At 44.2% G+C, this 17201-nt stretch overlaps 2 protein-coding genes across 2 annotated transcripts in view; one reads left to right on the top strand and one right to left on the bottom strand.

The window, feature by feature from the left end:
- Positions 1 to 3430, top strand: part of pitpnm3 (PITPNM family member 3) — a gene marked incomplete at both ends in the record, with an annotated part of 106681 nt that extends 103251 nt beyond the window's left edge. Inside the window, 6 exons of the mRNA XM_080525234.1 lie at positions 464 to 580; positions 680 to 828; positions 1170 to 1319; positions 2074 to 2257; positions 2669 to 2797; positions 3110 to 3430. Of these exons, the coding sequence (XP_080381360.1) occupies positions 464 to 580; positions 680 to 828; positions 1170 to 1319; positions 2074 to 2257; positions 2669 to 2797; positions 3110 to 3430 (1050 nt within the window). The remainder of the gene's footprint in view (positions 1 to 463; positions 581 to 679; positions 829 to 1169; positions 1320 to 2073; positions 2258 to 2668; positions 2798 to 3109) is intronic.
- Positions 3431 to 12210: 8780 nt separating this feature from the next.
- On the bottom strand, positions 12211 to 16748 carry LOC308154083 (transmembrane and immunoglobulin domain-containing protein 1-like; the record flags this gene model as incomplete). The annotated part of the gene is made up of 7 exons (XM_080527261.1): positions 12211 to 12222; positions 12377 to 12480; positions 12923 to 13210; positions 13565 to 13873; positions 14300 to 14306; positions 16344 to 16494; positions 16720 to 16748. The coding sequence occupies 7 exons, from the start codon at positions 16746 to 16748 to the stop codon at positions 12211 to 12213; spliced, it is 900 nt and encodes a 299-aa protein (XP_080383387.1).
- Between the last annotated feature and the right edge of the window lie 453 nt (positions 16749 to 17201).

Here is a 17201-nt window from a genome sequence, read left to right as displayed (position 1 = left end):
GTGAGGTCTTGTAATGCACAATTCTGAAACTCCATGGGAAGTTGGAGACTGCAATGTGATGTGTCGCATCTAAACAGTGAAAAATAGAGCTATTCGTCTTCCCTCTTGTGGCATTCTATTTCCGCTCGTCAATACGTCTGTGGAATGGCATGAAGGAAGACATGATAAATGCATGTCATTCTGTTCTATATCATGGCCTTGAGGAATAAACGGGGGTGAATAGCACGACGACCTGCCAATGGCCCCTGGATTGAGCATTGATTACTTTTTCCGGCTATGACTGGTGGATAGATGGTTCACTTACTTACGTCAAACTTATTTTTTTGTAAGTTGCTTTGGAATAAGGCATCTGATAAATGCCCAAATGTAAATGTAAATGAATAAAACAATAGAGACAGGAGAGTGACAGTGATCAACAAGAGTGATCCACAAAAGTGACCCTCTGTGTTCTCTCCCCATGCAGAACGTCACTGCCAACCACAGGGTGAACGATGTCATCGGCACCGAGGACGGCCCGCAGACTCTGGTTGGTCGGTTCATGTACGGCCCCTTGGACATGGTGACTCTGACTGGAGAGAAGGTGACAACCACAGACAACCACGACAAACTGCGTCGTAAAATGTCCTTCGGCTAACATTTTAGATTGACATACCGTTAACCCTGTCTTGTCCTATCCCAGGTGGACATCCTCCTGATGACCCAACCCCAGTCAGGACGTTGGGTATACTTTGACACTGAGTTGACCAATAGCAGCGGCAGAGTGGCCTACACCATCCCTAAGAGCAAGAATCTGGCCCTAGGGGTTTACCCTATCAAAATGGTGGTTAAGTAAGCACATCATTCCTGCCTCTTCCACTCGGATAATCAACACATAACATGCTTTTTCTTATAGTACATTGCGTACATAAATGGAGGGATGAAATTGTTGCAGACAACATTGATAATGGAAACATTGTGAATCAGTTAGCGTGAAAATGGAATCGTATTTAATTAGTTCCTTATCTTTCCTTGCCAAGCAATGTCTGAGTGTATGCTTTCATGTTTCCTGGCTGCTGAGTTTGAGGGAGTCGCTACTGCTGTGAATTGCCACCATGCCTAGCAATCTCTCTCTCTCTCTCTCTCTCTCTCTCTCTCTCTCTCTCTCTCTCTCTCTCTCTCTCTCTCCTCAGGGGGGATCAGACGAGTGCGGAGGCCTATCTCACGGTGTTGCCACGGGGGATGGAGTGCGTCGTCTTCAGCATCGATGGCTCTTTCGCTGCCAGCGTCTCCATCATGGGCAGTGACCCCAAGGTCCGCCCCGGAGCTGTGGACGTTGTCAGGTAACTGATGGCTCTGCGTGTGTGTCTGCGTGTGTGTCTGTCTGCCCACTAAGACTGGTTTCCTCTCCCTACAGAGTGAGTGTGAGTGTTGGTGTGAGCGTGAGTTCGTTTATCTTTGATCATATGGTGGATTATAAATGCAAATTCAAGTGGACCGATACGATTAATGGAATAAATCTGAAAACTGAACTGAAACTCCCTCAAGTCATCTGTACAGTTCCAAATATTAGCATTTTATTCCGTCAGACTAGAGCAGAAATGAGAAAGGCGACGACTAGAAAGAAAACCCATTAAGAGTGGAAACTATCAATCTCATAGGATTATCATTGATCTCTGTCGGACCAGGTTTCTCTTAAGAATCCGCTTGTTAAGTCTGACGTCAAAAGTGACGTTTAGCCATTTCCGAGTCCAAACCAGAAATTCCCCGCACCAGAGTACCTGTGAACTACAGCGGTAGAATGACAGTTTAATCGTTATTTAGACTCGGATCTATTCATACAACAAGGGACACAGCACTTTCCCGTTTTCTCCATATTGTCAGGGTATTTGTGCCTCGGAAAAGCGCTATATAAATATAATTAATTATTATTATTATTTCTGCATTTCGAAGACAGCGCCTCAGCCAACGTTGGACCCGGAAACACGTCACGACTTAACAAGCGGATAGACTCTCCATGAGACTAGCCTGGATAAATGAAGGTTTGAATGAAAACCAAATAAATGAATGAACAAAAAAAACTGCTTGTGTGTTCAGACACTGGCAGGACCTGGGCTATTTGATCATCTACATCACAGGAAGGCCAGACATGCAGAAACAGCGTGTGGTGTCCTGGCTGTCTCAGCACAACTTTCCCCAGGGTATGATCTTCTTCTCCGAGGGCCTGGTTCACGACCCCCTCCGCCAGAAGACCATCTTCCTCAGAAACCTCGTGCAGGAGGTAGACTACGGTGCTATTCACAAGATTCACCTACCTCTCTCTGTCTGTCTCTCTCTCTGTCTTTCCCTCTCTTTCTCTTCTTTTAGTCTTTTCTATGAATATGATGCTCTTTTTTTGACTGACCTGAATGTTGGTTAAAAAAGTAGCAGTCAGTCAGTCAGTCAGTGTCTCTCTCTCTCTCTCTCTCTCTCTCTCTCTCTCTCTCTCTCTCTCTCTCTCTCTCTCTCTCTCTCTCTCTCTCTCTCCCACTCACTCACTAACACATACACGCACATGCACATATACACACTTTCTTGATATTCACATTGACAATGACTTTGCAACCATCACTCATAACCAGCTTAACCTTTGGTTGCACCTGCTCTTGTCACATGACCAACTGTTTCTTGTCCCTCTCGTTCCTCTCACCAGTGTCATATCAAGATCAACTCTGCTTATGGCTCCATGAAGGACATCTCTGTGTACAACATGCTGGGCCTGAGTCCCTCCCAGATTTATATTGTGGGCAGACCTTCCAAGAAGTACCAGAATCAATGCCAGGTAGACAAGCCAATCCTAGGCCCCTTGTTATTCACTTTCTTTGTCAATCAGGATAATGACATTTAGTCTCTAATAGCTATCGATCATGTTGTGATGTATCTAGCTTCATCTGTAGTCTTTGTTGTCCCTTTCTGTCTCTCTCCATTATTGTCTATCTGTTTTTATTTTTATTTTGTTCCATTGAAGTAGGTCTAATGACCATGGTCTCTCCCTCTCTCTCTCTCTCTCTCTCTCTCTCTCTCTCTCTCTCTCTCTCTCTCTCTCTCTCTCTCTCTCTCTCTCTCTCTCTCTCTCTCTCTCCGTCCTGTCTAGTTCCTGAGTGAGGGCTATGCAGTGCACCTCTCCTCCCTGCAGTTTGGCCACCGGGCCAGACCGAAGAAGACTTCCTCTGTACGTATGGTCCTCAGAAAGGGCTCCTTCGGCCTGTCTGCCAAGTCTGACTACCTGTGTAAGCGCACCCACCTGCGTCGGACCATGTCCGTGCAGCAGCCAGACCCACCCTGTACAGCAAACCCCAAACCCGAGCGCGCCCAGAGCCAGCCTGAGTCCGACAAGGACCTCGGCGGAGGAGGGGGAGGGGTCCATGGCGTGTGGGGGCGGGCCTCCATGCACCGTGGGGACACCACTCCCTGACGGCCAATGAGAGAGTGGGGGGGAGAGAGAGAGGCAGGGAGGACAGAGGAAGAGGAGGAGGAGGAGGAGGAGCAGGAGAAGGACAAGGACATGGGGTATCAGTGTCCAGGGCCAAGGTGAGTAACTCCACTTCAAGGTACCCAAACAGCCTCTTAGTTCAACAGAGATAGCTATTTGAGAAGTGTCTGAAATGGCAGTATTGATCTTAATACTTGTATAATAATTGACCATTTAGCACACGCTTTTAATCCAAATCGATTTACAATTAGAGATTATAAGCACATTCTCCCTGGAGTAACTTAGATGGTTAATGGTAAATGGACTGCACTTATGGTATATAGCGCCTTATTCAAAAGCACTTTACAATGGCCTCTCATCCACCTATTCACACACCAATGGTGGCAAGGCGCCGGTCCGCTCATTGAGAGTAATTTGGGGTTCAATGTCTTGCCCAAGGAGACCTCGACACGTGGACAGGAGGAGCCAGGGATCGAACCGCCAACCTTGCGATCATTAGACGCCAGCTCTACCTCCTGAGCCACAGCCCCCCCCCCCCCCCCCCCGGACAACTTAGGGCTCTCAGATCTTCCACATCCAGCACCTCAGTGTTTGTAATTGAGGCATTAGCAGTGAAATAGAGTTGACCCCTCTCCCATTGTCTTATTCGTATTGCCTAACTGACACCATTGACAATAAATTATTCATGTTGAATAATTCAGACCAGTCACCTTTGACTCCTCAACCTTGTTTCTTAATCTTTTGAGAACACAAGGCTTTGTAAAACATTGACTCCATAACAGATTGATTTGCTTTGCTGGTATTAAATAAATAAATGTAAGATTAAAGATGTTATGTTATTGTGGTGTGGAGTACACAAGGGTCATCATGCAAATATAGGAGCTAGGGGCATTCTGATTTATATTGTTAAACACAGGGGCTGCACAGTCATAGAGGACAAGAGAGAGGCAAAGAGAGGGATGTCAGACAGAGTGAGCGAGGGAGGCAGAGAGAGGGATATCAGACAGAGTGAGCGAGGGAGGCAGAGAGAGGGATATCAGACCGGGAGAGATGAGAGAGGGTGATAGAGAGACGGATATGATGGAGAGAGATGGAGAGGTATGTCGCGCAGAGAATGAGAGAGCAGAGAGAGAGATGGAGAGAGGTAGCAGACAGAGAGAGATGGAGTGACAGAGTGGAGAGAGAGAGATGAAGGAGCAGGCAGAGAGGGAGGGTGAGCAGAGAGAGAGAGAGAGAGAGAGAGATAGAGAGAGAGAGAGCAAATATCCATCTGAATACTCCCTTATAAATATTCATGCAGCAACCTGAGGAACTGGCTATTAATAGGAACAGCTTCTTTATTTTCATAGCCTCCTGCCTTCTACTTTCCCATTCTACTGAGCCACTTAGAGTCCAATGTACATTTATCCACGGTTATTATGCTAAACCCAGAGAATCCAGTCATGCACAAAATACATTAATTTCTAGATATTGTATAGGAATAGGGGTTTCTGCAATTAAGAGGAGCATGGGACTTTGAGAGCCTGTGAATCTGCTTGAATGAGGTAATGCACAGATTAGCATAAACCATCACTGTTATTTGACTTTTGAAACAAGTGTAATCCATGTAACTAATTGGAGTTCTCTTTGTTTTGACAGTGTTTGACAGTTGGATCATTTTCTGGTGTCTCACCCACTGGTGTGTTATTACCTCCTGCTTGGCTCTACACTTCTTCAGCAGTAGGCCTTTTTTTTGTTCTTCTCACTCGGACCACCACACAGTGGAATAATGTCAAATATAGTCTTAATGTCTGAAGCTTTAGCTTAATGCTTCAAACAGCCAAGGATCTCCCCTTCTTTCCTCATGCTGGCTGGCAAGCTGAAATGATCTCCAATGTGGCAAATGTCAGTGAATTGGTATTTCTGTGCTGAAAAAAATAGGATCTGTCATCTTTTGACAGACAGCTCTTTGGTTCATCTGTACAGCGGTGTACTCTCCTTCACTGGAAAAGAAGGCAGACACAGCTTCAGACAGCCTTGTGCCAGACCGACTGTTTTCTCGTTTTCCTACTGGGCACAAAAAGATCAATGGAGGAATGTTCCACCCCAAGCAATACACCTTCAGGAGCTGTGCTACAGTAAGACCCTATGCTGCTGGGCTGACAGGTGGCAGTTGTGATGACTCCTGCAATAATCCTCTATGTAAATACTGCAGACATTGGTCCCTCTGTCAGCCCTCCAGGCCACCGGAGTGCTGTGACCTCTGGGGTCAAGTTGGGAACATGAACCTTTCGTTCTAGAGCCGAATGGGCTGACCTGACCCGGCCTCAGCCCCCTTAGCCCCAGCCCTGACCCCACCCATAGCTCCCTCCCTCCTTCCTTCCCTCACTCAGTCAGGCAGGCAAAACATGCCTTCCAACAGGAGCCTGGGTGCAAGTGCATATCCGTGCATATACGCAAATCGACAAGAGCGTGCATGGCGCAGCTTCCCCAGGTTGCACTTGCACTGTCAGAGTGCACCACGGGCTGGTCTGTCTGTGGCTCTCAATCCAAAAGGGTTGTGTTGTTTCTTTTTGTATCACAGCATACTTGCTTCAGATCGTGCACTGACATTGCCTGTTGAATGCTGTCATCTCTAGTGGTTCAGAGATCTATGTTGAGATTCTATGTTGTGTGCTGTTCAAGGAGGCTGATTCGGATGAACTGACCAAAATTGTTTACAGGGTTGGGTATAGATATATAGACACAAACACAGAGGCTAGTCATGAACGTACTAGTCATGTCATGTATGAGTCATTGTCATGAGAAAGCACTTATAATTATTTCTTAGTCATGGTTATGATCAATAGTCAAAAGGTTCATGGATCAAATAGCAGAGAATCAGCCCTGATACTGGAACAGCAGAGTATTTTGCAATAGACATCAACTTGGCTATCAGGTGAAATACCACCAGAATACTCTAGTGCCCATTCTAAGAAAACAACATTTTGAACTGTGAGGGCGGTAAGGACAACTTGCACATATTTTTCTATGAGGAAATACCGTGTACAGAAATATTTCAAAAGTGTGTTTTTGGACTTGTCAGATACTATACTTTTGCCTTAATTGTATTTTGCTGTTGTGTAGAATTACAAAAATGACATTATCCATATTGCTTGACCAAAGTATGAGTCTTACATTCTTGAGTGCATTGTATCTACTTACATAGATATTTTGTCTTGTATATGCATTTTAGGTATACAATACTTGGTGAACTTAAAGCTCAAAAGTCAGTATGATTGTGTTCATGCTTGCAGTGTGTGTTTGTGTGTGTGTGTGTGTGTGTGTGTGTGTGTGTGTGTGTGTGTGTGTGTGTGTGTGTGTGTGCCTGCGTGTTTCATGTTTCTATGAATTGTTGTGCATATTGTGTAAATATCTTGAAAACCAAGAGCATGACAATGCAAGACCATGTATTGAAGAGGGAGGAGTCAGCAGCTGGCTCTTCTACTATGAGTCTTTGATGAACCACAGTACATAGTCTCACTGCAGCGGAGTACTGCCTGTTGTTAAGATCATAGTGTATTTTCATATGGTTTGAAGTGAAGCATTGGCGGGGTCTTTATAACTAGAAGGCAAATTCTCTCTGCTTGCTGGTAGTAGAGGCTTAGACACAGAGTTATTTTTTTCTTCTCTATTTTATTGAACCACACAAACTGGCCAGTGAGCCGTAGCAAAACTTTCCAAATGAATAACTGTGCAGTCGCTTCACTGATAACATGTGAATGTAAACGTCTGTGTATCTTTATCTCTGTAAAGTCCAAAACAACAGCGTAACTCTAATGATCTGGGATACACTGTAGAATACTGTACATAGGCCATGCTAGAATAGTTAAAAATGGATTTTGAATTGTGATTTGTACCTTCATTTGAATGGGTTGAACATTGATTTTGTACAATATAATGGCTATGTCGTCTGAGCAATGAAATGATCATTCTCATCAATATAGGACTTTGTATGTATGTATGGTAATCAGTATGTTTTCAACGAAATGTGTTCTAACACTTTACAGTGATTTTGTTTCAGCTATTGGGCCTTTGTCTAGAAAGGCAAAATATTGCAATTAGATATTTTACTTAATTTGACATTTTAATATAAGTGATATTTATTAGTGTGAAACTTATCATGACATACTGTAAAAATGTGTCAACTAACCTATTCTATTTTGAGGGAAACTGTGGTCAGAATTGCACTGCTACAAAAAAATACTTAAATAACAAACATTATGTTTATATGATATTGTTTACTGTAATTGTATTGAACTTCTCCATCTCTCACTTTCCCATCAATAATAATAATAATAAAAAAGAAATGCACAGGCAGAGTTCTAGAAATGGCTCAATCATGTCCTGAATATACACTGGTATTGTGTCAGTATTGGTTCTCTTCAGATTCTGGTAAAGTACTGGTAAGGTTCAGATAAGGATCCACCTGAATCCAGAAGTGAAGAGCTAAATCACCTTTGATAGCCTAATCTGATTTCGATGATGAGCTGTGAACTGAAGACCCTTCCAGCCCATTCTCCTGCACTAAGCTAGCTATCAGTCCTAAGCACTCCATCCCATCTCTCGTAACGTATTATCATATGGCTTTGTGCAGACTTTACTTAATACTTATGCAAATCCACAGCTATTTGTAGTAGATTGCCTGCATTGTAATGTGAACCCTGGACGCTGAGTTAAAACCAGGCAACCAATTCCCAATCTCACTCTTCATCCTCACTGCATCCTCTTCTTCCCCTCTCCTCCACTTCTCATCCACCTCCTTCACCTACTCCTCCTCCTCACAGTGTCCTCATCTTTGGTGTTATGAAACATGTGTCCTTGAAATAGATGTGGAGAAAAGTTTGCTCAGAGAAAATCTTTAGAAAATAATCAAATTTAAAATAAAAAAAAGGTGTCTAGCTGCCAAGTCGCTGTGCTCGATCAATATCTGGTATCCGGGTAGTTTTCTCCTAAGACCCATGTACTCTTTGTGACACAGAATCAAATAAACATTTAGCTTTCTATCAAGAGGACTCTTGGGAGACAAAACTAAGAGGTTTTTAGACTTTACAGACTGGGGCGTTTGATCACTGCAGCTCACGGTTAACCTGTCACCCAGATAAAGTAGAATCGTTTTTTCCAGTTCTACCATTGCTACTACTTCAGCATTACCGATTAAGCAAACAAATGAACCTCAATAAGGCCTGGTAAGTGTGTCTCTCTAGCACTTGATTATCAATACAGGTTCAGTAGCCTATAAGCATCAGTGCACAGAGGACATGAAGTGACATGCTGCAAAAGGTAATTGGTTTGTTCTTTGTTCTTTGCCAAAGTCATACACTATACTGAGTACAGGACCAAACCTCTGAGCATCCCACTGCTGAATCTGATTTGTTATTCCAGGGCTTAATTTGTCCTGGGGATGAGGAAGATAAGAATGGCCAGATAAAAAACCCCAAAAGACAACATGCCAGATAAACAGCCCACTGCAGCCTGAGAGAGAAAGGAGTAGAAAGGGAGAGCGAGGGAGGAATGGGGCACACACACACACACACTCTCCTCTACAGCACATTTCCAATGATGAGACTCAACTCAGCAAAGCCAGATAGAATTGCGACAATCCCCTGCGATAAACTCACTGCTGTAGTTTATGGCCGCAGAGCAGAGTAGTCTTAAAGGGACGTTCCACCTTTTTAAAATGTTTCCTGGTTTTGCTCTGACCGTGGCCATTCAGTAGTTGATGAGTCCATAGTTTTTAGTTACTGTACATATTTTGCTTCCTTATATTTTCAGAAGTCATATTTTGGGCTCCATAGGGCCCCATTCATTCTGGAAATACAGTGCCCTGCGTAAGTGAAGCATTTTTGTGCTCTTTTGGTTCTTGGATTTGAAATCAAACAATGACTGTTTGATTAGGTTTAAGTAGAGGGTTGATCAAATCATACATTACTCATGCGAAGGACATGATGCAATGCTTACACATTTTGAGACCTGGATCTCACCTGAAAACACAGCTACAGCAGCAGCCCTCTCTGATGCCTACTCCTTTTCTCATTCCCCTAGACCCTCTGCTCGAGGGGGAGGCACAGGACTCCTCATCTCGCCTAAGTGGTCACATACTGTCCTTCCCCTGTCACACCTGTTAATATCCTCCTTCGAATTCCATTCTGTTTCTGTCTCCTCCCCAGTCAAACTTCACATTCTTCTCAGCTCCTTCCCTGATGATGGCACTCTGCTCGTCCTACTGGGTGATTTCAACATCCAATCAGAGAAGCTTCTCTCATCTGGAGTACTTGACCTTCTCCTCTCCTTCGACCTTACCCTGTCCCGCTCTCCTCCGAATCATAAGGCAGGCAATCAGCTCGACCTTGTCTTCACCAGATCCTCCAATAGCTCCAACCTTACTGTTACTCCTCTTCCAATTTCTGATCATTACTTTGTATCCTTCTCCCTCCCCCTCAAAACCACCTCTTCCCTGTCAGTCTCTAATCACATTATACCCTCTCGTCGCAACCTACGTACCCTGTCCCCTACCACCCTTTCTTCTTCTGTCTTATCCTCCCTACCCTCTGTTGAAACCATCTCCCTTCTATCCACTGACTCAGCATCCTCCACCCTCCTGTCCGCTCTCACCTCATCCTTCGAGGCCCTCTGTTCACTAACCTTGAAGCCAGCATGATCCTCCCCACGCGCTCCCTGGCTCTCTGAAACACTACATGCTTGTAGAATAGAGCTTAGGGCAGCTGAGAGGAAATGGAGAAAAACCTGCCTCTCTGATGACCTAAACCTCTATCATTCTCTCCTCTCCAACTATGCCTCCTCTGCATCAGCTGCTAAAGCGTCCTACTATCATTCCAAAATACTTTCTTTTGCCTCTAATCCTAGAAAACTGTTCTCCACATTCTCCACACTCCTCAACCCACCTTCCTTCTTCCTCCCTGTCTGCCGATGATTTTGTCACCTACTTCGAAAAGAAGGTTGATGACATTAGCAGCACCTTTTCCCCACGCTGCTAACACCCCTTCCAGACTCTCTGCTCAACATTCGGTCTCTGGCTTATCATCTTTTCCCCCCCTCTGCCCTGATGAGATTCTCACACTGATCACATCCAAGCGGGCAACCACATGCCCTCTCGATCCCATCCCCTCCCCTCTTCTCCAATCCATTTCCTCCGACATCGTTCCTTACCTTACCACCGTAATCAACTCCTCCTTATCCACAGGATCTGTCTTGGCTGCCTTGAAGATAGCCAGAGTCAAGCCTCTCCTCAAGAAACCTATCCTTCCAAAACCCTTGAACGCGCTGCATCTAAACAACTGACTGACTATCTCCGGAAGATGGAACATCTGGACCCCCACCAATCCAGCTTTAAGGCTGGGCACTCCACTGAGACTGCTCTCCTTGCTGTCATGGAGGCCACTCTGCCCAAGCTTCCTCCCTCTCCTCTGTTCTCATCCTGGACCTGTCCGCTGCCTTCGACACAGTCAACCACCAGATCCTTCTCTCCATCCTCGCAGAACTGGGCATCTTTGGCACTGCACACTCCTGGTTTGCTTTCTACCTGGCGGCCCCTGCCTACCTGCAGGCAATGGCCGTTCACTCCGCACCTCTGCTGGCCGACTGGCCCCACCACCTCTATGCCAACACGGCAGTCACGCTGCCCGGTCACGTCTCACTATACTGGCTCCCCGCTGGTGGAATGAGCTTCCCACGGCTGTCAGGACTGCAGAGTCACTCCCCATCTTCCGCCAGAGACTGAAGACCCATCTCTTCAGGTTACACATGAACTGCTCCTCTTGAGACATCTACTACCCCCCAGCACTGTGCCTCCTGAGACACCTGCATCCCCCCTATACTGTGTCTCCTAAGAGTTATACTTCCCCCACTTGTACTGTTTCTCCTGTGTAAAAAAAATAATAATAATCGACGACTGGTGAATTGATGATTCACGTGCTTAGTCAAATGTATAAATTGTAAGTCGCTTTGGAATAATCTGCTAAATGCCCAAAATGTAAATGTTAATTTATGAAATACTTATTTCTTACCCATACACTACTTATACACTACTTATTATCACAATATTCTCTAACAGGATATTTTGAAAATATGATGAATTCCCACTCTGCTGCTATTTAAGCTGGAAGCTGGAAAATGTAATTGACGTGAAATGCATTTGAATTCATGACCTTAAGAAAAGAAGGTTGCACAGTCAAGCCATAAACCTGTCACTGTCATTTATGAAATGATTCCCACTGATCATAAATGGCTTTGGATTCGACTGCCAGCTTGCATTGGTTTAATCTGATCTGAGCTCGACCTTGACCAAAAGCATCAATATTTAACCTGGTTTAATGGTTTTATTCTTCTCAGAACTGAATGGGATAGTGACAGGAGGAGCCCTTTCCTTTCCCCCCTGTCTATTTTGCATGAAGTTCCATCAATATGTAACTTTATGGAATCAAATCCAGCACATGACGCTGATTCATGCTCCCAGTCAGTGAAATTAAAAGGCCTAGTAAGGTTAGAAACCTTCAAAAGTCAAGGAAGACAGAACTCCTCTGGTTCCTACAATCACACACTCCCCTTTTCCTTTGTCTTGAAAATTCAACAGAACTCAAAATATTGTGACGGTTGTGTTTATTTTTATTTGATTGGATATGTAAAATTAATCATTATCAGCAGAGTATCTGACAAGAGAATAATTAGATGCAGTGTTGTTGTAACTTTGTAGGTGTAGCACAGGCCCGTTGTACACAACGGTCTTACTTGAAGCACTGTGGAAGACACAAAAAATGTATTATTGAATTACAATACTATTATTATAGGAACTATTGAATTGAAGCTGAAAATGATCATCTGAATGATGAAAGTCATGTACTTTATTGGAATACATGACTTATTATTAAAGGTAAAGGAATAATGAGGTACCTGTCTAATTCTCTTCCACCTGGCGACAACAGCTAACAAAACAGTACACAGAACCACTACCACGCCTGCAATGACTGGACCAATGGGAAACGCCATCACCGTATCTGCAATGAAGTGAGAGTTTGCAGGTAAGATAACATTGGACAGTTCAGATAGGGCCATGAAATCACTAGATTAACCTTTAACTTTGGGTTGACTTTGGAATACAACAACACAACTTTTTATGGTTTTCATTGTTGTCTCTGCACAATACATTACAAGATACCTTTTCAATTGAAGCACCTGCATGAATTATTTTAAATCACAATTTGAATTATTTGAATCACAATAATATTCAAATTCGTATTTGTTAATAATAACAAATAAAACATGTGTAAAACATGTGGGGGCCCTGATTTGTTACAGGGCATTTATTTTCAATGGTAAAAAATAAAAATAAATAAAAACTGGAATATTATAGAAGCTACTTACACAAAATCCTGTACATTCAAAACACTTCCTGAATTGACTGAACTGAAATCAAATTGACCCCAGCCCTGCTCTGACCTCCGACAGTGAGCTGGAAGGACATGATGCTCTGCCCGTATTCTGTGGAGTTTACCACACAGCTGTAGCGGCCCTGGTGGACGTCCCTCAGTGCCCTGGCAATGGTGACCCGGGCTGCCCTGCCATCCTGGTACAGCGTGTACCCGCCGCCCACCAGGTCCAGATTTTCCCCATCCCTCGTCCAGACTACGCTCACGGCAGGGTTGGCATAGACATTACAGGTCAGCGCCACCTCTTTGAACTCCTGTACTGTTACCTCGTCTACCTCGCCCGACAGCACTGGGGGGACTGGATGCAATAGCAGGAAAGGAAAGGCATATCCAATAACGCTATTACTTAAGTACACAGTTGTAATGCATTATCATTCTTGTCTCTGTAGGCGAACCTTTTAAAGAACCCTTTAAACCCTTTAACGAACCGTTTTTTGGGCCATCCAGCACCGCTATTGTTGCCATGTAAAGCCCTCTCTGTACTACACGGGTTCTACATGGAACCAAAAAGGGTTCCTTAAGGAGTTCTCGAGCAGTACCAAGCCGAATAACTTTTTTCTAAGAGTGATGGTGAGATTGAAGAGCATGACAGACACCTTGTTTGATCAAGTGGAAAAGGCCATATTCATGGGGCAAATACTTGAGTACTCACAGTGGACTTTCAGCTTCACCGAGTCCTTGACGTTGGGGTCCCTCTTCAGCTGGCAGGTGAAATTAACCAGGTGGTCATCTTTGGACATGTCCTGCACACACAGCCTGCTGACGTTCAGCCTGTTCCCCTGTGTCAGGTTCACCAGCATCCCCTCCCGGGTCCACTGCAGCTCCTCCTCCTCCTCTGTCTGCCCCCCCCCCACCTCGCAGCTCAGAGACACCGTCCCCCCCAGCTGGGCGTGTACAAAGCCGTCCAGGATGCTCCCCTCCCCAGTACTCCCCTCGGTACTCACCAGAACGCTCACCCCCACTGCAGCCGAGGACCGAGGAATGATAGAATTAGGTGTGTCACAATTCAAGACAAATTACACTTGATGACATAGATGTTTGTAAATTGATTATGGCAGATCGTCTGAAAACTTTTCAGTGAAACGCATTATGGTTCAATGGAATTTATATTTTAGAATTTGTTTTGAATGTACTGTATATATAATCACGTTGGATCACTGATGTTAACAATACTCCGAGGCTTCTGTTCATCTGTTCCATATTTCACCTCCCTGAATACATTACACTGCGTTGTACTGCACTGGGCTTATACAGTACACAATCACAGAGTAAATTATACCTGTATATATATATTTGTGCTGAAAATAATTTGTCTCCACGATGGAGAGCTAGACATACTGGTAGTGAGCTGTTTCAATTTATTGTAGGAGTGCTGATCCGTATTTACCTGCTTGCTGGCACACACAGCTGAGGATGAGAAAAGGGTGAAGAGCCCTTAACAGTGATTCTATATTCATCCTGAGTGCCTGAAACAGAGAGGAATGCAACAACATGTGTTACCTGCCAGAATTATCCTCCTGTCTGTAAACAAAGACTGAGAGAAAGGTTTTTTCAAAAAAGGAACACATTGTAAGTGAGTGGGAGAGAAAGAGAGACGTGGGAGAGACAGAGGGGAAGATGGAAAGAGGCAAGTAGGGCAATAGAGTGCCCTCAGAGCCTGTAAATACAATGATGGAAAACAACAAGTGACAGATACAAATCACTCGTGACAAGGCACATGATGTCTGCTGTGGCCAGATGAAGGCCCTGATTAATTTAGCCTGTGTGTGTGGGGGGTGGGTGGATGTGGATGTGTGTGCAGGCAGGCAGGCATGCGTGCGTGTGTGTGTGTGTGTGTGTGTGTGTGTGTGTGTGTGTGTGTGTGTGTGTGTGTGACAGACTAAAGCCTAAAAGGATCCAGGAATTGTCACAGAGAAGAGTGTGAGTGAACTGCCTCAGTGGCATTCAACAACAACAACAAAATCAACTGATGGGCTAAAATCTGAAGAACCCAGACCTCTACCCTCTACCATTTAGCATTATCCTATTTAACTCTCCGATGTCATCTCCTGTGGAATGGGAGCAACATATGAGGGTCAGTCTATGAAAAGTATTGAGGAAGGATTATGATTGTAAACAAAAGGACACTCTTCCTCAAAGGCTATTGATTTTTGACTTGGTCACTACAAAAGAAATGGAGAAATGATCAGAGTTATTATCGGAAATGGCTATTTATCCTGCTCCCGGACCGGAGGCATTTTATGCGAATCATTAGAGGCGATTGTTTCCTTTTTCCATCTTGGAAAAGTAAACAACTGCTTGTCATGGAAAGGTGTTACATTACTACTGTATTTTGTGTTCAACAGAATATTCCACAAATCCATTCTGGAGTTTGGCCTAGTGGGTTAGTGTGCACACATGATTGCAACCCGTGAGACCTAGGTTTGATAACCGGTTTTGCCTCTTTCTCATCTATCTCCCTCTCCCATTCCCACTGTATGAAAAATCGGTCAATACAATACGAAAGCAGGGTGAAAAAAAGAAGGACGAATATTCTACAAACTCACCTTAAACACAATTTTAAAAGAAAATGATAGTACAAACCTTTTTGTTATGTTTTGTTATTCCGGTAACTGCCCCCTCAAATATCCAGCTACAGCATTCCAAATCCTTGTACAATAATCAAAAGATTAAGCCTATGGTGCCTGACTGATTTTATATGCTGCCAATAAGGTTTTATTGCATTCTCTCACAAACTGATTCCTGTTGGCCTATTGTGTTAGCTACAATCGTTTTATAGCATTCATTCAGATTTTGCACATTTGCACAATCCCTTTCAGTGACTCTGTGTCTGTGTCATTGCCTCACTAGGGGAGATGTGTTTAGGATACATCGATTGTGACAGATTCAAGATAAGGGCAAGAGATGCTACATACATACATATTCTCTCTTTACCTTGATGTCTGTGTATCTACAATAGATTAGATTAGATTAGATTAGATTAGAATAGATTCAACTTTATTGTCGTTGCACAGAGTACAAGTACTGAGACAACAAAATGTAGTTTGGCATCTAACCAGAGTGCAAATAGTAGCATACTAGGTGTTGTTATTCAGTGGGTCAGGGCGGAGTGTAGTGGAGATGGCATTCTCCGTTCGGGCGGTAGGTGGCACCTGTTGGGGCAGCAGTTGGGGATCCAGTGTGGGGGGGGTAGGTGGTCTTTAAGGTGAGCCAGGACCAACCTATCGAAGTGCAACAGGGCGGAAGTCATTCAGGCCCACTGCAGCAGAATGCTTTGGCACAGGCACAATGGTTGCTGACTTGAGGCAAGTGGGGACAACTGCCTAGGCCAGTGACAGGTTAAAAATGTCAGTGGAGATCTCAGCCAGCTGCCCAGCACACAAGGCCAGGGATGCCGTCAGGGACAGCAGCCTTATGTGCATTCACCCTACCCCCATGATGGAGAGTGTGAGGGGCTGGTCGTCTTCGGGCTCAGCTTTGATGGCTGGTTCCTTTTTATCCTGGTCGAAGTGAGCATAGAAGCGGTTGAGCTTGTCAGGTAGGGAGGCAGTGCTGGTTGGGGAGGCTGTACTCCCTGATTGCCTGGATGCCTTGCCACATGCATCGGGAATCAGAGTTGTGAATGTGTAATATGAACTGTTTATTATTGTGTCTAATAATATAATAATACTCTAATTGAATGAGCCATTAATGATTCCACTAATATTGATCCTTAAACTGAATGTGTAGTAAGATTCAACTTGTAACCCTAGACAGAGTCTCAACTTTGGCCACACTGAGCAAATATTCAGCTAGGGAGGGGGTTACCTGTGGGTCCAGAGATCACCTTTGACCATTCCCTAATGTATGTACAAGTTAGATTCAGGGCCGGGAGGACGACACAGTGTGACATTATATAATACATACATACTGGAATGTGCATGGTCTCTGGGTTAATCTTATCTGTGCCATTCTGTTACTTAGTACAATGTGTCTCTATGATGATTCACTCAACAGCCCCCCTCTTCGAAAAAGGTCAATGTAATATGTAATAGTCATGTAATAGAAAGTGATACACTTGATCCAAAACACTTGATGTAAATACATCTGTGTCTCATAATTATGGCTCTACAATTTGTTGGTTTTTTGGTGGATGTTCACAATGCTATTCAATGCCATTGAGTCAAGTCATTATGCAATCCATTGTGCAACACATCAAGGCCCTTGAAACCCCTTACACATTGTCTATGTAATGAATAAGCCTTTTGGTAGTGGTGAGACATTGTGTAATATTGTGACCTGAAGATGAC

The sequence above is a fragment of the Nansenia antarctica genome (genome assembly GCF_963989245.1).
Source record: "Nansenia antarctica genome assembly, chromosome: 3".
Lineage (NCBI taxonomy): Eukaryota > Metazoa > Chordata > Actinopteri > Argentiniformes > Microstomatidae > Nansenia > Nansenia antarctica.
The sequence above is the reverse complement of the archived record's forward strand: the minus strand, read 5'-3'. Positions and strand labels throughout refer to the sequence as shown.